General features: G+C 40.6%; 1 protein-coding gene across 7 annotated transcripts in view; it reads left to right on the top strand.

Moving 5' to 3' along the window:
* Window positions 1-22,927, top strand: part of CNTN3 (contactin 3) — a 342,830-nt gene that overhangs the window by 298,075 nt on the left and 21,828 nt on the right. For 5 of the 7 annotated variants that reach the window (XR_008615747.1, XR_008615748.1, XM_007100371.4 and 2 more), the window contains exons 14-19: window positions 7,152-7,269; window positions 8,125-8,283; window positions 8,383-8,532; window positions 10,480-10,550; window positions 11,509-11,743; window positions 14,437-14,552. Coding sequence is in view for 5 of the 7 variants with exons in the window: in XM_007100371.4 (XP_007100433.2) it covers window positions 7,152-7,269; window positions 8,125-8,283; window positions 8,383-8,532; window positions 10,480-10,550; window positions 11,509-11,743; window positions 14,437-14,552 (849 nt within the window). In the remaining 2 variants the exon portion in view is untranslated. Of the gene's footprint in view, window positions 1-7,151; window positions 7,270-8,124; window positions 8,284-8,382; window positions 8,533-10,458; window positions 10,551-11,508; window positions 11,744-14,436; window positions 14,553-22,927 lie in introns of all 7 variants that reach the window. The other 2 variants (XM_024124000.3, XM_055079778.1) reach the window with 2 other exon arrangements.

Below are 22,927 nucleotides of genomic sequence, written 5' to 3' on the forward strand. Positions count from 1 at the left end.
GCCCAGCCGCTCCGCGGCATGTGGGATCTTCCCGGACCGGGGCACAAACCCGCGCCCCCTGCATCGGCAGGCGGACGCTCAACCACTGCGCCACCAGGGAAGCCCATCAATTTTTTAAGCCACTAAATTTGGGGGGTAATTTATTACACAGCAAGAGTAATTGGAACTAGAACTTGAGCACAAGACATTTGCACAACTTGGTCAAGTTTCCATGAAACAGTGGCTTTTTGTGCCTTTGTATCAATGGATTTCCTTATAATTCTGCAAGGGGCAGATCTGCTCCCAGTATATTTTAAACCTCTAATATGAGGGTAAAAGCAACAAAGACAAAAAAAAGACCTGTGATCTATGAGATAAATTGTTACTCAGGGTAGGCTCTTGTGACTTGAAATACTTGCATTCTGAAGTGTCGTCACATCAATTCAGAGTAATCCTAGGGTGATTCACATTGACCAACTGTAAGTTTCTATATGAATCTATAGAAATCTATCACCATGTTGAATTATTTCAATGACTAGTGTTTTTAAAATGACAACAGGTATACCAAGGCAATCTGATGTCAAGGAAATGCGCTTTGTACTTGACATATAATACCTGTTTCACAGATACTAGTTTTCTCACCCATCTTCCGGAATGAAAATATGTACAGGTGTTCTGTTCTCAGCTTATAAACCCAGCACTAAACAGCCTAACTTAATGATTATTTTATGCATTTATTAATTGCAGAGTTTTATAGCTAGGGAAAAGAGTGACTATCTTGAAGCTTTTATTTCCAGGAGGAGTGATGATGTGAAGAATATAAAATCTCGGGCATTTAATGCTTTTAGATACTAACTGATCATTAGAATCAGCTAAAGGGTCTCCTCTTTCTAGTCTATTTTGATTTAACTGTTCTGGGATGTGGCCTAGGGATTTCTGGTATGTTTTTAAAGACCCTCGAGGTGAATTTACTGTACAGCCAATGTTGAAAACTACTGGGTTAAGTGATCTGGGTAGCCCAGTGTGTTGCAAAGCACAGACTAGGTACCCAGTAGGCAATATTAAATAATGCAGAATGAGATCTATTCTATTTTCAATTTCATTTCAATCATTTAGGTTAAATCAAGGAGAAAAATTCAGTATGGTGTTAGGTTTGTCACGAATGATTTTCTAATTTTTGCTAATCTCCCTTTTTAATTAAAAGAGCAAAGGTCCAAGTCTCGGAGACTTTGAGAGTGCCCAGCTAGTGTCCATTTACATTATTTTGGACGGTGTCCATTTGCATTATTTTCCACTCACTGTTTTCATTTTATCAGTTAACTATTACTGTGATCAGCTGTTTTCCATGTTAGATAAAAGTACACATTTTCTGTATTGACTTCCATATTATTTAAGAAAGTTAAACAGTTTAAGAAACAAGTAAATAGAGCATTTAGTACTGGAATATGGCAAAAAAAAAGAAATGTGGAGGTGTAACTCTAATGGTTGAAGTTTAGAAAACACTGAGGTACAGTCACTGTGGGAGTAGACACTGGATCCTGAGATCACCAACTTCCAGTAAGATACTCCATAAACACTACACTGGCCAGAAAAAAAAAATCCCCAAGTTGTTAATGTGAACTTGATGTTGAAATTAAAAAGCTGATACCTTTAAGGTAACTTGGGCATTTGAAACAGTTTAAAATATGCATGAAGGTCTTTGACCAAGTTTTTATCTTTCATGTGTTATTCTTTCAAAACACTTATGACGGGACAAGCTGGGTCTCTAAATCCTGTAATGGATCAATTATTTCAGTTTATTGGTACTAAAGAAAGTCGAAAAGTTTTGATGTGAACAGATTGCGTATTACCTGCACTAGATATCACCTGTTTGGACAACCAGGCATCAGACAGTTTCAGATGAAATTATTAATCAGTCAGAAAAACTAAAATTGTTTACAGTGTTAGGGCCCATTTTCATGTTTCAGTGGTTGCCAATTATTTCTGTTCCTTGGGTGAGCAGTGTCCATTTGTAACAAAGGTGGCCTTGTTGCAGCCATTTGAGGTAGGGATGGGGCAAGATTTAACTTGGTTGGTCAGAAATACAGAGGTGACCCATCTGCCACCAATTCCCTTAGGGACCTTCACAGAGAAAAACACCACTCAAGTTTCAGAAGTAACCTGTAGGCTTGACTGTTCACTAGTCACCTGTGTATGATTTACATGCAGTGTCAGGACTTGGAAGGCAACCCAGTGATAGGATGAATGATTAACATTGGAATCTGTACAAAAACAGGCTGTGTAAAGTGATTTTTAAAAAGGAGGAGCTTCTATTCTACCTTGCCTTCCAAATAGTTGTCAAAATGCTTTTTTTCCCCTTAAATTGGAAAATTATGCTTCTTGGCAGTCCAGCAGCAGCTTTTACATCAAGAGTGCTTACTAGGAAATTAGTCTTTACTGAAAATTTGTTTTATTCAAAGTGCATGCCACATTTGCAGGGGTCAAGAGGTTTTCCAAGTTCCAAGGTTTATTTTATACCTTGATTTGTAGCATATGGTAGATCCCACAATGTACTCTCAGCTTACGAGTAATTAGTAGTGAGTTGTCTGCTTTCTTACCTTCAGCTGGCATGGGTTATCACATCATGCAGTGTTTTTCTTTCAGTGCAGAGTGGTTTTTCAACTACATCAAAAATTCTACTAGCATCATCACCTAAGAAAATATAGGGAAAAAGTTAACATGCTTATCTTCTTTTTCGTCTCATGCGCTCACTGGATTTTCTCTTAGCGTTTATTTCAAAGGTGATTTGACTTATAAATCCATATACTGTTTATCCCTGTTACATGTTCCGGAAATGTGATCTTTTCTAGGAGAAATCTGTATAATTAGGTGAACAACTAATTAGATAATTAAGTAATTCTAGAAAAACTTACAAGTTTTTTCAAATATAATAAAAAAATTTACTATCATTAAGACATGAATATGAACCTGAAATTAGCTACAGTGAAATTTTAGTTTTCTGGGCACAGAAATGGAGCTTTTGGTAGTGGGAGAGGCCTAGTCCTGTGGATTTGTGGATTAACTATCCCCCCTGACATTGCCTATCCCTCCCACTCCCAAAAGAGACTATGTTGTCACCTGCCTTAGAGTCTCTGCATATGGGTAAGTGCTCTAATGTAGACCATTTTTTTCTTACCCTCTTTTGCTAGAGAGCTTGTATTCATATTGCAGATCTTAGCTCAACTATCAATACATTGAGACTCCAGAATCATAGATTCGTCTGTGTACTTTGAACTTGCATTACACTGTAATTTTACATTGATTTGTGGTAGTCATTTGATTAATGGCTGTCTTTCAGCTGTAAGCTCCATGAACATAAGGACTGGTTTTTTCCCTCACTATTGTATCCCCAGCAACTAAAGTATAGCCATTGCTTAATGAATAGTTTTGGAATGAATGATCCTATTTTAAAAGATAGCGCTTCTGAGAAAGAGCTAAAATTCATATGACTTAGAGAAATGTCTCCCTCTTCTTAAACCCCTGCTTAAGCTGTAGGAATAGGCCTCTTGCACTGTTAAAAGCTCCATTTTCAAATAATGCTGTGATCAGCGGCATAGAAAAAGGACTTGCTTTCTGGAAAGACTGGGAATTACACTGCTGCACTTTGAGGGGGACGTTTTAAGGGCAGTAGGGATAAGCGAAGTGAAGAAAATGAAACTGACTCTGCGTTGTCCCAATTCTAGTCCGTTCTATTTGAGGGAAGGGGGACAAAGGAGAGTTTAGGAAAACAATGCAAAGAAAGACAAACTAATTTAGCAGATAGTAAAGTAGAAGCTATTTTTATTCAAAGGGTTATTAGTGTTCCTAAGAATTTATTCAAAGATGATTAATGTTTGTAGTGTTTGTTAAGTTGTTTTATACTTACACTCTGAGGAATTAGAAGCATGTTTCTAAATGTATCTAAATAATAGATGCAATTTTACTGATAAATATACTGAAAAATAATCTATCAAATGCTATTTTACCACAATTAGACTAATGCTACTTGGATTTTTCGGACGTTCCTCTCCTGTCCCCTTTATCATAGTTAATCAGTAACAGACTATATTCTAACCATTAGCAGTGAAAATTGGTGGGGACAAGAATTGGTTTGATATAAGTAAAACTTCCCTTTGGAATTTCCTTTTCCTTTTTTATATTTTTTTAATGTCTGGGAATAATCAATCGTATCTTAATAAGAAATTATAGAATGTTCTAATTAATTGTACTTTTATTATTAAACATTTAATTCTTGTGAAAGAAACTGGAGTTTAGAATAGCAGCCATGTTATTTGACCTTTTCACTGATGGTCCTATTTATAGTGGAGCGTTTAGAGCTATAGTTGTACATTATAACAACTGCATCTGGAGAGTCATTATGTTCTGCCAAAAAATACACAAATTATAAGTGTGTAGCCCAGTGAATTTTCACAAAGTGAACACATTCAGGTGACCAACGATGAAATTAGGACTCAACATGACCCCTATTCCAGAAGTCGCTGTGCTGCCTCGTTGCAGTACTAAATATCCCTCCAAAGATAGTCACAGTCTAGATGTATGATATGATAGATTAGTATCATTGTACTCCTTTCTATCTAATTTATATCTTTTATGTTGAGACTTAGCTATGTCAGTCTATATAGTTATAGTTCATTGATTTTCATGGTCTAATAGTATTTCCTTAAATGAGTGTTCCACTACTTACTAAGCTACTTTTTGTGATGGACACTAGGTTGTTTCCATTCTTTAGCTATTATGGTTAGTACTGCCACAACGTTCTTATAAATGTCTTGATGAACATACACACACATCTCTGTAAAGTATGTATTACTTAGGAATGGAATTGCCAGGTTGTAGATTATGGGTATATCCTGCCTTAGTAGATATTTCTAAACAAGGTTCCAGAGTGATTGCACCAGTCTCCATTCCCATTAGCAATAACAAGAGTACCAGTTGCTCGACATACTCAGCAGGACTGAAAAATTTCCTGCCTCCTGCATTCTGAGGTTGTGTCCACATGGTATGTGCCGTGTGATTTTATTTAACCTTTATTAAATAACTTCTCTAAATTTGTAAACATAACTTGTTTCATATATATATATGTGTATATATATATATATATATATATATATATATCCCTGACTTGGGTTTACATCCTAGAGAGCAGCGGTCATGTATAACACACTTCTCTAACCTCGAGTGAATCTAGTATGGCAAGCATTTCAGTGAACTTTTGTTAAGATGAATCTTGACTCTTCATATTGCTCCATTAAAAGACAATAGATAGGGTGAGAGAGAAAAAGCACTAGAAGAGGAACAATATAAATATAGTCTACTGAGAAAGACAATTAAGTACAGGATCCTTAGTTTTTGCTACATTTTATTTTTCATTTATGTCTTCATCCACTCAGTTTCATCTTGGTGCTGAAAAAAAAAATCAATGGTTCCTACCGTCTACATGTTTATTGCTTCCGTTTTCACTCTACAGTGTAAAATATAATTAAAAATTATATTTCCCTTCATGGTGAGCCTAACTATATTTCTTCAGGAAGATGGTTTGGTTATTACACAAGCTAGCTAAGTTATATCTCTCTTTACCCATCAATACCAAAGTGAACAAAAATGACAAACCCAACATCAATCTGTTTTTTTACTCCTTCAAGAAAGAAAACGAGCTTCTGTGCCTAAAAGCTGTATTCATGTGTCTGAGGACAAAAAGACAGTGCTACTTCCAATTCTCTTTTTTACCCAACTGCTTTCAAAATAAGCAAATAAACACAGGGAAGAAGAACAACTTACCCCAATGCCTTGATGGAATTTAATCGTAACGGTTCTTACTTCACTGAAAATAAGAGATTCCTATAGAAATGATAATCAACCTCCTGTGAGTATATAGAGCTCATAAAATTTAAAGAGTTTCTAAAGGTCAGCAAGCATTGAAGGCTTTGTCCTGGGGATAAATTTCTAAGTAACCCTGAGGAGAAAGAGAGAGGGAGGGAAAGGAAAAGGTTTAACCTGATGAAAGTAAAATGTGCCAACTCAACAGTTTCTGGATTATCATTTAATTACAGCCATCAATCAGCTCACATCTGCCTTTTCCCGATACTCAAGAAATCCAGGCTAAAGCCATACAATCCAACCAACGGAGAATACATAGCGCATTAAGAATCCTAAGGATAGGAAGCAATATTTAAGAAACTACCTGATAGGAGATCTTAGGAAATTACCTAAAAGCAGGATAGTGGAATCCATCTTTCAACAAATACTGGGAAAACCCAAGAGTAAAATTATCCTTTTAATTAATAAGACAAACTACTTATTGCTTCCTCTTCCATACCAGTTTAGAGATTTTCCATTAAGTGATCCTTTTCAAAGGGCTTTGCTTTCCAAATCGTTTTATTTCAATCCATACTTTTACTAATGCATGAAACTGGCCTGCAGTTACTCATTTTACGAACATGATTTTACTTTCTTTCAAAACGAGGACGATTTGAAGTTGAGCTTTTAGAAATACATTTGCTTCATTAATTGGCACTGGGGAATGCCAGCCTATGTCTTTATGGGCAGCTATTATTTTTTGGTTAAAAATGTTTTAGTTTCTTCTTATTGAGGGGTTCATACTGACTGTCCCTAAATTCTGTAGCAAAGGAATTAAATAGCATTAGGCTTTTTAAGCTTCAAAGTGTCCAGAAAAGTGTTTCAACCGTGGTAATCCCCTTGTCGTGCTGCCTTTATCTCCCACCAGATACCTAAATGCTTCCGTCTTCTTCTCAGGCAGATAATTTCAAAGAGGATGGAACCAGAGAAAAGAGTTGAGCTGGTGCTGAGCAGTGGATATAAAAAGAAGTGTCACCCTAGTGAAAGTATTTAGACTCTGAGACTGTAATCTCTGCTCTTATTTATCTTTGAAACCATAAATGCCCAGGGGAAAGCTTGTTGTTTATTTAGCTACAGAAATCTATGTCTGCAATCATGTATGGTTTTTAACCTGTTTTTATTTCCATACTTTCCATCGTAGCAATCTTCTGTCTTGGAACCACCTAGGTTTTCTCTCTAAATATGGGTTTTATTCCAGTGGTGTTGTTGGCCATAGCCTTCGAGAGTCTCTGTGTTTTCAAACTAACAATATGTTCATTACCTGTTTTTTCCAACAGAGTTCGTCAGGCGATTTAATGATCAGAAACATTCAGTTGAAACACAGTGGGAAATATGTTTGTATGGTGCAGACAGGGGTGGACAGTGTTTCATCTGCCGCTGACCTCATAGTAAGAGGTAAACATTAATGGCTCTGTGTGCTTCTTTAATTTCGCATCTTAACTGAGCCTTTCTCACTGAAAAACCATGATGAGATAGCATATGAACATGTGAGTTATATAATATTGATTTGATCCTCCTGCTCAAATAGACCAGAAGATGTGAGAATAAGGATGGGTGCTAATTCAAAGAAATAAAAATCTCAACTCTGTCATTCCAATAGCTCTCACTGTAATAAGCATTCCACAGCTGCTGCCAAGCTGATGTGTTTTTGAGCATGTCATTAATTCAGCAATAGTGTTTAATATGAGAGAGAGTAGTGATAGTGTGTGTGTGTGTGTGTGTGTGTGTGTGTGTGTGTCTACTTCCAAAATAAAACACAGGATCATCTAGGATGCCTGAGAAAATTTGCCAGTCTGAGCTACTGTCCAAAGTACTGATTTGCTACTGAGCTGAAAAATGACCCAGAGTGCATGGTAGAATAAAACAGCTCTAGATTACAAACTGGGAACTACAGAGATGTCCCAGAAGATTAAAGAAAAAGTTTTCGCGCCAGAAGTAAAGGATATTGAATTTGGAACAGTGCAGGAATCCTGCTGAATAGAGGGCTCAAAAAGCAGGTTTCATTTGCAATTGTGGAGTATTATGCCTTTGGAATTCATGGCTCAAAATGCAGATTTAATATCTAACAACAGGAATGTGAAAGAAAAAAAAGTGGAAGTTTTGTTGCCAGGTACATGTCCTTTTTCCCTAAGTGCTTTTGAAATTGGGATCTGTTGAAGGGATTCAAGTGCTATGGGGCATGTTCTTCACATTGGTAGAAGAGAATGACGTTTATGGAATTGCTAAATATTGTTTGCATTTTTGCCTTAGGTTCACCTGGACCACCAGAAGACGTAAAGGTAGATGAAATTACAGATACAACAGCCCAACTCTCTTGGAAAGAAGGTACAGACAACCACAGCCCAGTTATATCCTATTCTGTCCAGGCACGGACCCCTTTCTCCGTGGGTTGGCAGACGGCCACAACAGGTAAAGGGGGAGAGGCAAATGCCACCGGTACATATGAATGGATTTCAGGTCAACCCTAAGACGTACAGACATTTACCTCTCTGAAATATTCCTTTGTAGTGCCTGAGGTCATTGATGGGAAAACACACACAGCTACGGTAGTCGAGTTAAATCCATGGGTGGAATACGAATTTCGGGTTGTAGCCAGTAACAAAATCGGAGGTGGAGAACCCAGTTTACCCTCAGAAAGAGTAAGAACTGAGGAGGCAGGTTAGTGTTTTTGTTTTCTGAGTCATGGCTTCATAGGTTTTTCTGGGTGTGTATTTCCACTTCTCTTGCACTTGATCTCCAGCCTCGATAATGCATTGTCGCAATTATCTGAACTATCTCACGGCAGACTGGCCATATGGCATTTGTCGAAAGACACGTGTAAGTGATTCTGATGTAGTGTGACATTTGCAAGAGTTCAGTCCATCGTCAGCATTCATTAGTGCATGTAGAGTGAATATGTTTTTGTCACTTAAGGTTATAATTAGTACCTGATATAGTCACCCTGTTAACAGGGGAAGTGCTGTTTTCATTTATAACAAGCATTGACAAATTGGTAGGATAATGACTTCTGGGAGTTCAGCTGCTAGAAAATCTCATTCTGCCACCAAGCTTAAGCGATTGATGAATAGGTATATTTTGGCCCCTTGAGTATTAAATTAAGAGAGAATTATTGTTAAAATTTTCCCTGTGGGGCAACTATTAATATTAACCATAAGACTCTTTTTATAATGCTAAAAATAGCCTAACATTGAAACTGCAAAGTAGAAAGTGTACATGGTATCACGTTATTGAGGCATCAGAGAGGATTTAAGACTTTCCTTTTCAGAGTCTGTAGTATTAATTAAGACTAACTAAAATTATGTTTGAAATAAAGCCAATATATCACTTTGGAACAAAGCCAAGATAGAAGTCACGGAATACATTTCAATAATTTTAATGATGCTCTTTTACACGGGACAATGCATATAATGTTTATGCCAGGTATTGTGAGAAATCAGGGAGCCACGTCTGTCTTGGTGTTCAGTTCATTTATTCACACAACACATATTCAGGAAGTACCTGCTGTGCACTGAACACTTTCTAGGTACAGTGGGTACAGCTCTGAACACAGCAAAGACCCACCTTCAGGGAACTTAGGTTCTAGGTGTGTCATGGGATTTACTAAGCATAAATTTCTCAGCATAAAAGCCTGTGTGAGGTTCATAAAGATTATCTCATAACAGGACTTGAGGATTTAAGTATGGGTCATCTTTATATAGAGCCAATGTTGTTCTGAGAGCTAAATCTGTACTTGAAATAGTCACAAGTTAAATCCTTCATGCTGACGTGGATGGACCCAAAGATTATCATACCAAGTGAAGTCACGTCAGACAGAGAAAGACAGATATCATACGATATCACTTATATGTGGACTCTAAAAAAATAATGGTACAAATGAACTTATTTACAAAACAGAAATAGACTCACAGACATAGAAAACAAACTTATGGCTACCAAAGGGGGAAGGAGAAGGGCAGGATAAATTACGAGTTTGGGATTAACAGGTGCACGCTACTGTATATAAAATAGGTAAACAACCAGGACCTACTGTATAGCACAGGGAACTATATTCAATATCTTGTAATAACGTATAAGGGAAAAGAATCTGAAAAAGAATATATATGTGTGTGTATATATATATATATATTTATATATATAAAACTGAATCACTTTGCTGTACACCTGAACAATTGTAAATCAACTATACCTCAATTTAAAAAACAGCTTTGAAACTGGGGGGAGAAAATGGCCATACGGGATTGATTTATCATCATCCCTGATGAATCACTTTTTCTTGTTTTATTAACCTTCACACCGAGTCATTGTTTTCTTACTGTTTGAGATATTTTGAATCTCTTATAATTTTATGCAAAATAAAGCATGTGATGATCTCCCTCAAAGATATATATATATATACACATATATATGCACACACATATATACACACATATAATTGCGTATATACACCCACGTGTGCACGTGCACACACACACACACACGCACACACACGTAATGTGCCAATGATCAAATTCTTTTAAGTATTAAAAGTAAACAACATTGAGCCTTCTTTCAGATAAATATTAGCAGATGCTAGCAGGGTTTCAGTCTTTCTTTCTAACCTTTCAGTGCCGGAAGTGCCTCCTTCAGACGCCGGTGGAGGAGGTGGGAGCCGGTCTGAACTGGTGATCACCTGGGATGTAAGTGTCTGCACAGCGCCTGCCCCTCAGGGTGACGCTCTTCCCACACTCATGGCATCCTGGCTGGTGCTAGTGGTGGCGGCTGGAACTAGTAGCTCATATTTTTGAGCGTTCACTCGGTGTTAATCGTCGTTCCTAGCATTTTGCATCTTTTTTTTTCATTTTATCCTCGCAAGATTTTTTCCGTGGAAGCACTAGGGCATAGGGATGTTAAATAATTCGCCCGAGGTCATCTGGCTGGTCAGCGTAGGGCTGAGAGTCTAGTCCTGGCTGTTTACTCCGGAGCAGCACCTCTGGAGCTGCTCCCCCGCTGGTGATGCACACGCCACTGCTCCGGCCGCTGCTGCTTCCTAGCCGTTCTCTCAGCCCTTGCTTTAAGCCATAATCAGGAAAAATATTAATTAACAAAGTCAGAAGGCACTAGAATTGTCTACATTATTTGAAGATGTGGATGGGAAAATAAGAAGTCAAGAGATTATGGAGTGTCAGTAGGCATTTTTGCCATGATGCAAATACAGCTTTGAGTTTAATATATTGTTTTTATTTCCTTTTTTAAAGTTTTACTCTTTTGCTCTGAATTATCATGTCAATGTGTAGTTTTTTTCTATAAAATCAACATTATGGATGAGATGATTTTTATCTGATTTAGAGATGCAGTATTTCAACTGAAAGTGTATCTTTATTATTCAGAACTCAAACTGGGGCTGCAAGAGGCTCAAAAATCTGAATAATTTAGGAAGATTCCAGTTAGTTATCTGATGGCCATGAAAGAGTGGCATATGTTTATTTAAAAGCAGCTGACTGTCCCCCTGACCTTTTTCTCCTTTTTTAATCCGACCACTTAATACAATGTAGATTATTATTTGATGGCTTTTACAAAAGACTCGGCATTATAGCTGCGTTTATTTTTGCCTTGCTCTCGTGTGAAAGCGTGAGTTAATATGCCTTTCCTTTATAGCCAGTCCCTGAAGAACTACAGAATGGTGAAGGTTTTGGATATGTTGTTGCTTTCCGCCCTGTTGGAGTAACCAACTGGATCCAGACAGTGGTCACATCTCCTGATACCCCAAGATATGTCTTTAGAAATGAAAGCATCCTGCCATTTTCACTGTATGAAGTTAAAGTGGGTGTTTATAATAACAAAGGTGAAGGACCATTTAGCCCAGTGACAACAGTGTTCTCTGCAGAAGAAGGTATGGAAAGGCTATGATTAGACAGATGGTCTTCAACTTAATGATTTTTCGACTTTACAGTGGTGTGAAGTGAGGCACATTTCAGTAGAAATTGTACTTCGAGTTTCAAATTGTAATCTTTTCCTGGGCTAGTGATGTGGAGTAAAATAATCTCTCAGGATGCTGGGCAGCAGTAGCTACAGCTCCTAGTCTGCCAGACACCACAAGGGTAAACAATGGATATGCTTAAAATTATTCTGTACCATGCAGCCGTTCTATTTTTCACTTTCAGTACAGCAGTCAATAAATTACAGGAGATACTCCACACTTTATTATAAAATAGGCCTTGTATTAGATGATTTTGCCCAACTGTAGGCTAGTGTAAGTGTTCAGAGCCTGTTTAAGGTAGGCTAGGCTAAGCTTTGCTGTTTGCTATATTAGGTATATTAAATGCATTTTCGACTTATGATATTTTCAAATTAAGATGTGTTTATCGAGATGTAACCCCATCATAAGTCAAGGAAGATCTGTATGTCGGTTCCACACTTAATCAACCAATTGTGCTCCAAAAACCCATTTGGAAGTTCTTTGTGACTTCAGATATATTTCTGGAAAAGGAGAATGATTGAAGTCATAGTTACTAGTCCAGGTAATAAAGATCAACCATGCCTACTTGAAGTGTGAGACTCAATGGATAGTTAGAGGAGGTAATAATTAGTTAAAAATCTGCTTATGAGGAATACATTGAGTTCCAGTCTGTGGAGCAGGGAGCAACACAGCCTTCTACAGCTTTCTTTGGGAGGTAAGATTAAGATATTCTTTTTGAAGTGCCCTAGTCTGAAGTTTTATAGTGGTTCCTAGACCTGAGAAAGAGGTCTTAGCAGGATGGAGAGGGAGGACCAGAAGTCTGACATTGGGGAGGTGTGGAATATGCAGGTTTGAGGATGGGTTTCACCAGTTCTAGTCGGTATAGATTCGTACATACTCCACTCTGGACTCACTCCCTTTCTCTGCCTTTCTGTCCCAGAGAGTAATAGTAAAAATAATAGTAATGTTGGGAGAATCCTACGAAATTGCCATTTTATAGGTCAAAAGCAGCTGAATATTGGCTGTCTCATGCGGTTCCAGCTAGTTAGAATGGCAGGAGCTAACATGTATTGGATGCTATCAGCCAGACATTACCTAATTTGAATTTTCCAAGGAGGAATGACCAGTAGGTACTATTGTTATTGCCCACTCACACAGGAGAAAACGGAAGCTTGATGAAAGAAATTAACGAACTTGCCAAAATCCATACAGACCTATTGAGCTAGTATTTTAACCCCGGGCCTTTGCTCTTGAGTCGTTTGAGCTCATGAAATACGATTCCACAGTATCTCCTCTATCCTCCAAGCCTTACAGTAAATTGAGAAAGCGGGTCCACAGTTGTCATTCCTAAAAACAGTAAGGAGGCTCAATTTTTCGTCATCCTGTCACCTCCTATTTTTGTTCTCTCTTTTCCCACTGAGTTCTGAGAGAAAAAGGGAACAGGATTTTAAAATTTTTTGCAAAACCAAGAGCTTTTATATTCATAGCCAGACCCCATCTCCAAGAGTTGCTGAGAAGGATTATCATTACACGAGCAGGTCAGGAGTCTGAGGGGTGATGGCAGTTAAATTAACCAGGGAGTTTGGGTAGACGGGGTTGGGGGCGGGCGGCAGCTGGGAAGGAGGGACGGCCAGAGCCTTTTACTCTCTTCTTGCCTCCTGCACTTTCCTTCTCCTGTTTCCACTCTTGCCACCGCTGATGATTTGGTTAAAGGTCTTTCTGTTCCAAATGTCAGAAACTGATTTGACTTGTCTTTTTAAAAAGCAGGGACTTATTGGAAATATACTCGCACCTTTCATTGAATCAAAGAGAGAGGTAAATAGCAAACCTCATGAAGAGCCTTAATCAGAGAAGCTCTGGGCCCTCAGAAACCTAGGGCTTCTCTAGGGCACCAGGGCTGGATTGATTGGCCTCAAGTCTTCCTCATTTTTTCCAAAGCACATTTCAAATTCTCAAGAGAAAAAAATCTCATAGGCCCATCCTTGGACCAGGGGTCGATCTCAGTATGCGTCAGCCATGGCCAGGGAGCAGGATCCTTTAACGTAGAAATGTATACTGGGGGAGGACGCATCTCTGCTCAGAGCTCCTGAGAGGAAAGAATCGCAGTGAGATCCATGAAGCCCCAAGAGTTCTCCATTACAAAGGGGATTTCTTCCTGTGTATTAAGCTCTGTGTGTGCTCATCTCCTCCAGAAGAGTACAGGATCTCATTTAACTTTGCCCCTCTTGTGGGCCTGGCTAGACAAGGCACTCACTAAATGCTTATTGAATAAATGAACTCTGTAGACCTTGACCTTTATTTGGAAAAACAAAAAATAACATAAAATAAGTAGCCCTTGTGGGCATAGGATTTCCCATAGGGACTGTGGGACGGAGAGGAGAGAAGTAATGATGGGGAGGAAGGTAGGATACCAAGAAGGGAGTGCCAGAGAGGGAGCAAGCTGCTCTGGCTGTTCATCAAGGAAAAGTCTGTGGCTGTGATGCTATCTCTTCCTAGGAAATGGAAAGTGACCAAGACGTGGTTCATGTTTTCAAATATTTTTACAGAATATTTTACATGTTCAAATATGTTAAAATGCTTTTTTTAAAAAAATAAGAACTTCAGTATATTTTTCTGTTCCCAAATAGAGCCTACAGTAGCTCCATCTCAAGTTTCTGCAAATAGCTTGTCTTCCTCAGAAATTGAAGTTTCTTGGAACGCTGTTCCTTGGAAGTTGAGCAATGGACACTTACTCGGCTATGAGGTAATGTCTTTTAAAATTAATTAGCTCGTGTAAGTATGTTGCCATGCTACCTTGTCTGCTTTCATTTAAAAGTCTTCTTAACAATGACATCTTAGCTAAAGTCTGACTTTTGTTCAATTTTATCACCGTATTGTTCTGTGTGACTACCGACGGATATTGACTTTAACTCAACCAGTTGAATGAAAGTGATGTTAGTCGAGATAGAAAAGAAGAAAAAATAATAAAATGAAAGGAAATCATGTATCCTGTGGGCCTAATCTTTAGCTAGTTTGGCTAAAAAATAAGAGTGAGGTCAAAACATCGTATTTAAGTTCACTGGGTATATCTGCTAATAGCTCTTCCAGTGCTTTGTCTTATTTTCTTGGTGGCCTTGCTACTTCTAGGCTCTAGAGAAGTCAGCCTTGTAGAATGTAATTCTTGCCTTCAAGTAATTGCCTTTGATGAAATAAGATGAAAGGTCTGAAACGGCATAACACAAGACCAAATGTAATGAAGTTCAGAATAGGCCACACAGAAAGTGGTTGAGGGATGAGTGACCTTGAAAGGTTTCATAAGGGTCGTAAGGTTTAACAGGACTTTAAAGAAAAAAATATGTAAACGTAGAGAAAGTGGAAACATTCCAGACTGAGCATGGCACATTGAAAGAGTGGAAGAAGTAGAGGTCCACCTGCAGAAGGTGGTTCCTGTAGGGCAGGTGACGGTAGAAGGGTACAGTGGGGCCAGGTCACAGACGGCTCTGAATGTTAAGAAGAACCATTCTGGACTGGGCTCCATGTTTAGGAGGGAGCAGTTAGAGAAAAGTGGGAGCAGTTAGAGAAAAGTGGGAGCAGTTGAGCTGAGAGCTGACAAGATAAAAGGCGAAGTCTTAAGAAGGTTTCTGTGACAATGACACTGTGGTAGCCACAGCTGTGATTTCACCCTGACCCACAGCCACCTTCTTAGCCAGCTTCCCTCATGCTTCTAATTCCTGATTCAGTGGCAGGTTTACATGCACGTGTTTGCAATACAGGACCGTGTACCCTGCCACTTGCCAACATAACCTCAGTGACTGCACAAGGGTGGCCACTTGCTCAAAGGCAGCTGACCCATGGACAGTTAAGCTGAGCTAGTCAGATTCTTGTTTGAGGTATTGAAGCAAGCAGCATAGAGATTGTGTTTCGTGAGCATAATGCAGTGATATGTCAAATTTAGGACCCAGTTCAGACTTTGCAAGTGAAGGCCATGGGCAGATAGGACAAAACTGATTTACAGAGATGAGATGGAGCAGACATACTTTCATGCAGCCCTAAAGAATGGAGGAGACAAGGACCCATGGAGCTTAAAGAGCAAGATAGAAGAGCTCTTTGACAATTGTCCAGTTCTTGAGTTGGCTATTTTCTTTCTCATAATGTCACCTTGTCCTCCTTTTCAGCCAGCTCCCTTTACATTTGAACTTGAGAGAGTCCCTGGTCCTTGTAACCAAACAAGCAGTGACTTGAATAAATTAAAGATAAAGTAGAGAAAGGATTGGCTAGAGCAGTGATGCTCAAAGGATGCACCATGGGCCACCTTCACCACAATTACCTAAATTTTTGCTGAAGATGAGCCCCCAGAATCCTCCCTGGGCCCACTGAACCCAGACATCTAGGGGTGGGTGTTGTGAATGTGCATTTTTAGTAAATACCCATAGAGAAACATCTTCCTGCACATGTATGTATAGGAAGCCCTGGTCTTGACACAGAGGCCCTGGTCTTGACAGAGACCCTGATCACAGACAGAGCTGTCCAGACTTAAGGAAACCGAAGTGATACTGAAGAAGCAAAACACCACATAAATATATAGCAGAGCAACTTGATCAGCATCTTAAAGGAAGCCAAGAACACTTGGGTGGAAAATTCCTTTAATTCCCTGACAGTGAGTAGAAGCAGTGAAAGATAGTGGGCAACGAATAGTAGCCCCCCCGTGATTAGAGAAATGGCATTGGCAGGAAGGGTACGTGGGATGGAAGGAACACAGATGTAAAGGAGCATAATCCTGAGGTCAGAGCCGTGCCAGGTTGCAACTCTGCCACTCACTGTGCTGGAAAAGTTACATAAATTCTGTGAGCCTCATTTTCCTCGCCTGCAAAATGGGAACAATGGGCCTAACCTAATTAGGATTTGGAGAGGATTGAATGAGATTAGGCGCCTGTGCTTCTCACAGTTTCTGGCTCATAATAATAAGCAATGAATAAGTGTGAGCCATGTCCCAGGAGAATCTTTCAGATATTAATTTATAGATTTCTCCCCAGTAACTATTCTCAAGCAGTTCTTCGACTCCAAGCTCTTTTGCCTCCTGAGAGTTTGTGACGGCTATCAAGATGGGGTTGCCTGTGAGATCCCTTCCTTCCTCGCTTTGTTTCCAAAGCTCAGGCCTTTAAGGAGATTATTTCATGTATCCTAGAGGGTGAAGAGAGAGAACATGCCACAGAGGAAAAAATACAAGAGAAATTTCAGCTTTCTACCTGGCAGTGCCCAGGTTGGTGGCCAGACCACAGAAGGGAACAGCTGTGCTTCCCACCCTCAGCAAGGACTTCTTCTTCCCCAAGCGTGGCAGAACCGCTGGGCCTAAAGGGATCAGACCAAGGTAACAGCAAGTTATCTTGGCCAGGCTTTGGGAAGGGAGCCCCAGGAGTGACTGAAGTCGAATTTTCCATTAGCTGAGCAGGATATGAAATTTCAGTGTTAAATCAAATTTACTTAAAGAAAATTAATGAGCACATTTTGCATCCCTCCAACAGCAGACTGAAGTACACATCCCCCATTCATAACTTTGTCCTTTACAAACTGTATGATAGGATCATCATTTCTGACCTGGTTGTAGCTTGTGAAGTAGTTAAGAGAAATAAGCAAGAGACTGTATATAAATGGGCTTTGTGGGCTTCCGAGTACCACAGGAATGTTACCAGTCACTGGCCTATTGTTTTGACAGCTTGGGGGCAGGTAGATGCTGCTTTTAGAATGTATCAGTTTAAGCTGATCATGAGTCATCCAGACATGCATACTCTCTAAGAAAGTAGAATTATACCCCTGTGGCTCAGGTCAGGAAAGAGAGGTTGACTGAACAAGAGAGAAAACCAAAGAATCCAAGTAGTGCCACTGTAGTATCTCATGAAGTCCACACCATTTTTGAATTAGACAAACCTGCCTTCAAATCCACTGGGACAGAATATAAGCTCCACCAGCGACAGGGGATTCTGCCTGTTTGTTCCCTGATGTATCCCAAGTGCCAAGAGTTGTATCTGGCACACAGGAGGCAGGCAAAGAAATTCATGTTGATTGAATAAATGCAATTTTGGCTCCATTATCTTACGGCTCTCTGGCTTTGAGCACATTACGAACGCTCTCCAAGGCCCAGTTAAGACAGTAAATAACTCTCAGCATCACTGGAGAAACTTTAAGTGAGATAAAGCAGCCATTGTGAAAATGGCCCAAAGAGACTTTGGGAGCTTCTCCTTTTCTGTTTTGAATATTAGGCATTGGGATAAGATTTCATTGAAAGGGGAAATTTGAAAACCAGTGCAGTAATACAGAAACACTCAGCACAATCTGAGTATGGGACTCAATGCTGTTGTTTGTGTTGCTACTGGTGTTGCTGTTAGGTGGGGGGCAAAAAGATGAGGGGCGATGAGCGTATGGGACTTTGCTCGAAATTAATGATGACATCTTGCCTATCTATGTAAAGAGTAGCAAATTTAACATCCAGATGGAGCCTGAATACAGTATTGAAAGGAAACAACTAGTGAAAGTTTGTTCCCCAAGTGCTTGGTATGTATGAAAAGAAACAAACTCAGGAAAAGGTATACTAATTGGGGCAACTTAAGGAATAATTTATATAATTATGCCAAGATAAAAATATGTATTTTCATAGTCACAACAATGATTTAAACAGTAATCTGGAAGAATAAATGACTTAGCAGAGTATTTAACTATCAGGCATGCGGCTAACTTTCTGGGTTGCAGTTTCCCCAGCGTGGCTTTACAATTGTTAATAGCACCTGCTTCCCTCTCGTCTCATCATGTGCCACATGGCGTGCTGAGCACACATCATCACTAGCATCTAGACTAATTTTCTTTCTGATTTGACCAAGTAGTCACGAGGAGCTAGCTCATTTCCCTGGGCTCCAATTTAGTTCATCTTCTAAGCCACAACACTCAGGCTGAGATCTTTTCTTGTGCCCTTTGCATAGGAACAAGAGATACGTACAGACAAGATAAAGAGGATGCAGATGATTTAAGTTCATGGGTAGTGGGTGCCTGAGGAACAAAAGCTCCAAAGTTCTAGTTTGGTATATACTATACAGTCCATTTCTTTTTTTTTTTTTTTTTTTTTTTTTTTGCGGTACGCGGGCCTCTCACTGCTGTGGCCTCTCCCGTTGCGGAGCACAGGCTCCGGACGCGCAGGCTCAGCGGCCATGGCTCACGGGCCCAGCCGCTCCGCGGCACGTGGGATCCTCCCGGACCGGGGCGCGAACCCGGTTCCCCTGCACCGGCAGGCGGACGCGCAACCACTGCGCCACCAGGGAAGCCCCCAGTCCATTTCTTTAAAGTCATTTTGTGTCTTGAGAAGATAAAACTTGGGAGAATGACCTTGATAAGTGATGGAAACAAAAATCTATACTTGTGAAATACTACAGGTAAGCATATTTGTGGAACAGTTGCCGGAGGGGGACCCCTTCCAGGGCCCGAGAGTGGGCTCTTGTTTAACACTCAGAAATGAAGTGTCCGGGGAGACACACGTGCTGACGAAGCAAAAGACTTTATTGGGAAGGGGCTCCCTGGTGGAGAGCAGCAGGGTAAGGGAAGCCGGGAGAACTGCTCTGCCCACGTGGCTCGCAGTCTCGGGTTGTATGGGAATGGGGTTAGTTTTTGGGTTATCTCTGGCCAGTCACTTTGACTCAGGGTCCTTCCTGGTGGCGCGTGCATCGCTCGGCCAAGATGGACTCCAGCGAGAAGGATTCTGGGAAGCTGGCAGGACATCTGGGCTGGCGTCTCCTCTTTGCTTGTGACCTTTCCCGAATTCTTCTGGTTGGTGGTAGCTTGTTAGTTTCGCATTCCTTACCAGGACCTCCTGTTGAAGATATCTCAGGCAAGTGGTCACTGTGGTGCCTGGCCAGGGCGGGCCGTTTCAGTGTTTCCCCGGGAGGGGGGGCGAGGGGAAGTTGTCGATTTTTTTAAAATGTTTGGCAGCGAAATAGAACTTGGCTGGGGAGGGAGGGGAACATAGTAGATTTATTTTTTTTAATGTGTAACAGGGGAACATAACTAAAAATGTGTACAGAAGGCCAAACTAAAACTTCACTGATACCTCTATCCTACCTCCTGTTCTAAACAGCTGTACAGAATGTGTTTAGTTCCTAACATTTTAATTAGAATAGAAAAAGACGTCAAGTATTTGAATACTTTTCTGAGAATATGAAAATTCTACTGGAAGAAACAAAGACATATGGAGAGAGTCTAATTCCTTACTGTCAGGCAGAGAATTAACTTCACTCTAGAACGAGTCACATGTACATAGGAAAATTGGATAGAGACAATTCAGGCCCATTTAAATAAACAGGAAGGCAGCAAGAATGAATTGAGTAAATAAAATGCAGACTTTCTGGAGGTGGTGGAAGGATCTGTTGTGCTGGGGAGAGCAGTAAGTATGTGTGTGAGTGAGAGCCACCCAAACAAATCTGGGTTTGTTATTAGGCAAATATAGTCCCTACCAGACTGTTGGCTCAGCATTGAGGGATCCAGGGGAGTAAATATCCCAGCCTCTCTCTCCTCCCACCGGCCCGTCTCCCGGCTTCTCTGTTTCTGAATTCAGGTTCGCTGCTCTCCTCTCAAAAGCCGGGACTCAAGAGACAAGTGCTGGTAGGAACGGAAAAGTGGCTTTATTCAGGAGGCCAGCAAACTGGGAAGATGGCAAACTTGTGTCCAAAAACCAACGCTGAAGATTCTGCTCGACCATGAAAGTTTTTAAAGGGAGAATCATTTGGGGAGGACTTCAGGGTCTTCATTTATCTTCCACTGTGTGCAGACTTTCTTCTGATTGGTTGGTGGTGAGGTAAACAGGGCTGTGCTCCAGGAAACTTTTGCTCAGGCTGAAGTTACCATCCTCCACCTGGGCGGGGCGGGGCGGGGGGTGGGGGGGCTTAGTTCCTGCAGAAGAACTCAAAGGTATTGTTACGTATATTCCTTGAGGTGGAAGCAGGACCCTGCGCCTCCACTCCCACCCCATGCACTATTATTTCTTGCCCGCTTCTCCTTTGTTTCTGTATTCCCTCCCTTCCCTGATAAGCAGTTATTTGAATCTGCCCTTTGGAACTCAGGGTAGGTCACAGAGGCTAAATGAAGCCTATTTCCTGCAAACAAGAAACAGGGTATACAGAAAGGATTTGTACTGGGAGGGCTGTACAGGGTCCTGCTCCATTTCCTCTCCATCCAGCGAGAAGCCAGAGGGTCAGCGAGCTTGGTATGTAATTCACATAGGGCAGCCCTCCAGGGACTGAGAGCTAAGTAAAGAGGAGTAGGAGATAGATCTGGATTTGTCTTCTAAAACCTGTCGAATGCATCCGCCTGCCTGATATTTATTGAAATGTGTTTCGTCTAGCAGCTAAGATGAAATATTTGTCTTCCTGAAAATCTATAAGTATACACAAAATTATTTCAGTCTATTCTGACTAAATACCTGTACTTTAATGGCTAAACAAGGTGCCATTTTTCAATATATTATTTTTATAAACTGCATTTCATTTTAAGGTTAAGTGAAATCTCTGATGCTGTGATATGAAGGACTCCTCACAGCAGGGACATTAGTTTTTGGAATAACCAAATTACTTGCAGAAATAGAGATAGCATTTTAAATCCTGACATTCCTCAAGTTTGTTTCTGTTTACTTACCGAGATAAAAATATATTAGCTTGTGAAAGGGTATTATGGTTCTGAAGAAAAAATTATTATGAAGAAATTGGAGTCCCAGTGTTTTATAGGCACATAGAATATTAGGACTTGAGTAACTAGCTTGGTGAATTAAGGAAAAAAAAAAATCTTCCTCTCTGCTCTATCCACAAAACAGTTCTGACACCAAAAATGTGGGGTTTTTTCTCTACACCAACCAGTTCTCTGACACCAACTGGGTGTCCTAAAATTCAGTTCAGTTTTGACCCTCTGTATCTAGAGCTAGCTTCAGATCCTACAAGTTGAGGGTTCAGTCCCACGAGACTGCCCTGCCCCGCCGCCTCACACATACAAACATCAGATGCCAGTCACAAGTCCAGCCCTCCTCTGATCAACTGAGGGGTTCCCCCAACCCCCTCCTTGGGTTTGATAACTTGCTAGAATGGCTCACAAAACTCAGGAAAGCACTTTACTTACCATTATCCATTTATTGTAAAGGATACAACTCAGCAACAGCTAAATGGAAGAGGTGTGTAGGGCAAGGTATGTGGGAAGGGGCACAGAGCTTCCATGCCCTCTCCGTGCCCTCCGCTCTCCCAGCACCTCAGTGTGTTCACTTACTTGGAAGCCCTTCAAACCTCTTCAGTTAGGTTTTTTTTATGGAGGCTTCCCTGCATAGGAACGATTGATTAAATCATTGACCGTTAGTTAACCAAATTAAATCAACCTCCAGCCTTGCGTCAGGAGGTGGGCCCGAAAGTTCCAACCCTCTAAGCACAAGGTTGGTTACCCTGGCAACCAGTCTCCATCCTGAAGGTACCCAGGAGCCCGCAGCCACCAGATGTCTCATTAGCATACAAAAGACACTTACCACTTCTGAGATTCCACGGGTTTGGGGGGAGCTGTGTGCAGAGACCAAATACATATTTCTTATGTGTCTCTGTGGTGGGAAGGAGGGAGGCATTTTTAAACTGCCTGTGTTTAAGTCATTCAAGAATTCACCAATATTGGGTACTTAGTGTGTGCAAGCTTTGACCCAAGCGGCAGAGCTACGGTGATGACCAAGACAAACCTGCCTCCAGAACATGATTCCACCTTAGCATTCGCCCCTCCTGCCGTCTTCTGTGCCAAGGGATGCAGCTGCTGGCACTGGCGCACACTCGCGCTAGCAAACCAAGGCAGCGTGACCCGCCACTGATGGAGAGAGTGGCCTGTGTCTCTCAGGCTGGGTGATGAAAAAATGTTGAGAGCCACAATTCAGTCTTAATCACCTCCTCCTTTGGAGTGGATTTACCTTTTGTTTCTCCTCCCTCTGAACTCAGAGTGAATCTACAACATGAAAATATCTGCATTTCTTCGGTTCTGGAAAATTCTGAGACATTTTCTCTTTTATTGTTGCCTTTTCCTTAACCTCTCCTTCTGGAACTCTGGTTGGAAAATTTCATTCATCCTCAGTGTTTCTTAACTTGGCTT

This window comes from Physeter macrocephalus, chromosome 18 (assembly GCF_002837175.3).
Source record: "Physeter macrocephalus isolate SW-GA chromosome 18, ASM283717v5, whole genome shotgun sequence".
In the NCBI taxonomy this organism is placed as follows: Eukaryota; Metazoa; Chordata; class Mammalia; order Artiodactyla; family Physeteridae; genus Physeter; species Physeter macrocephalus.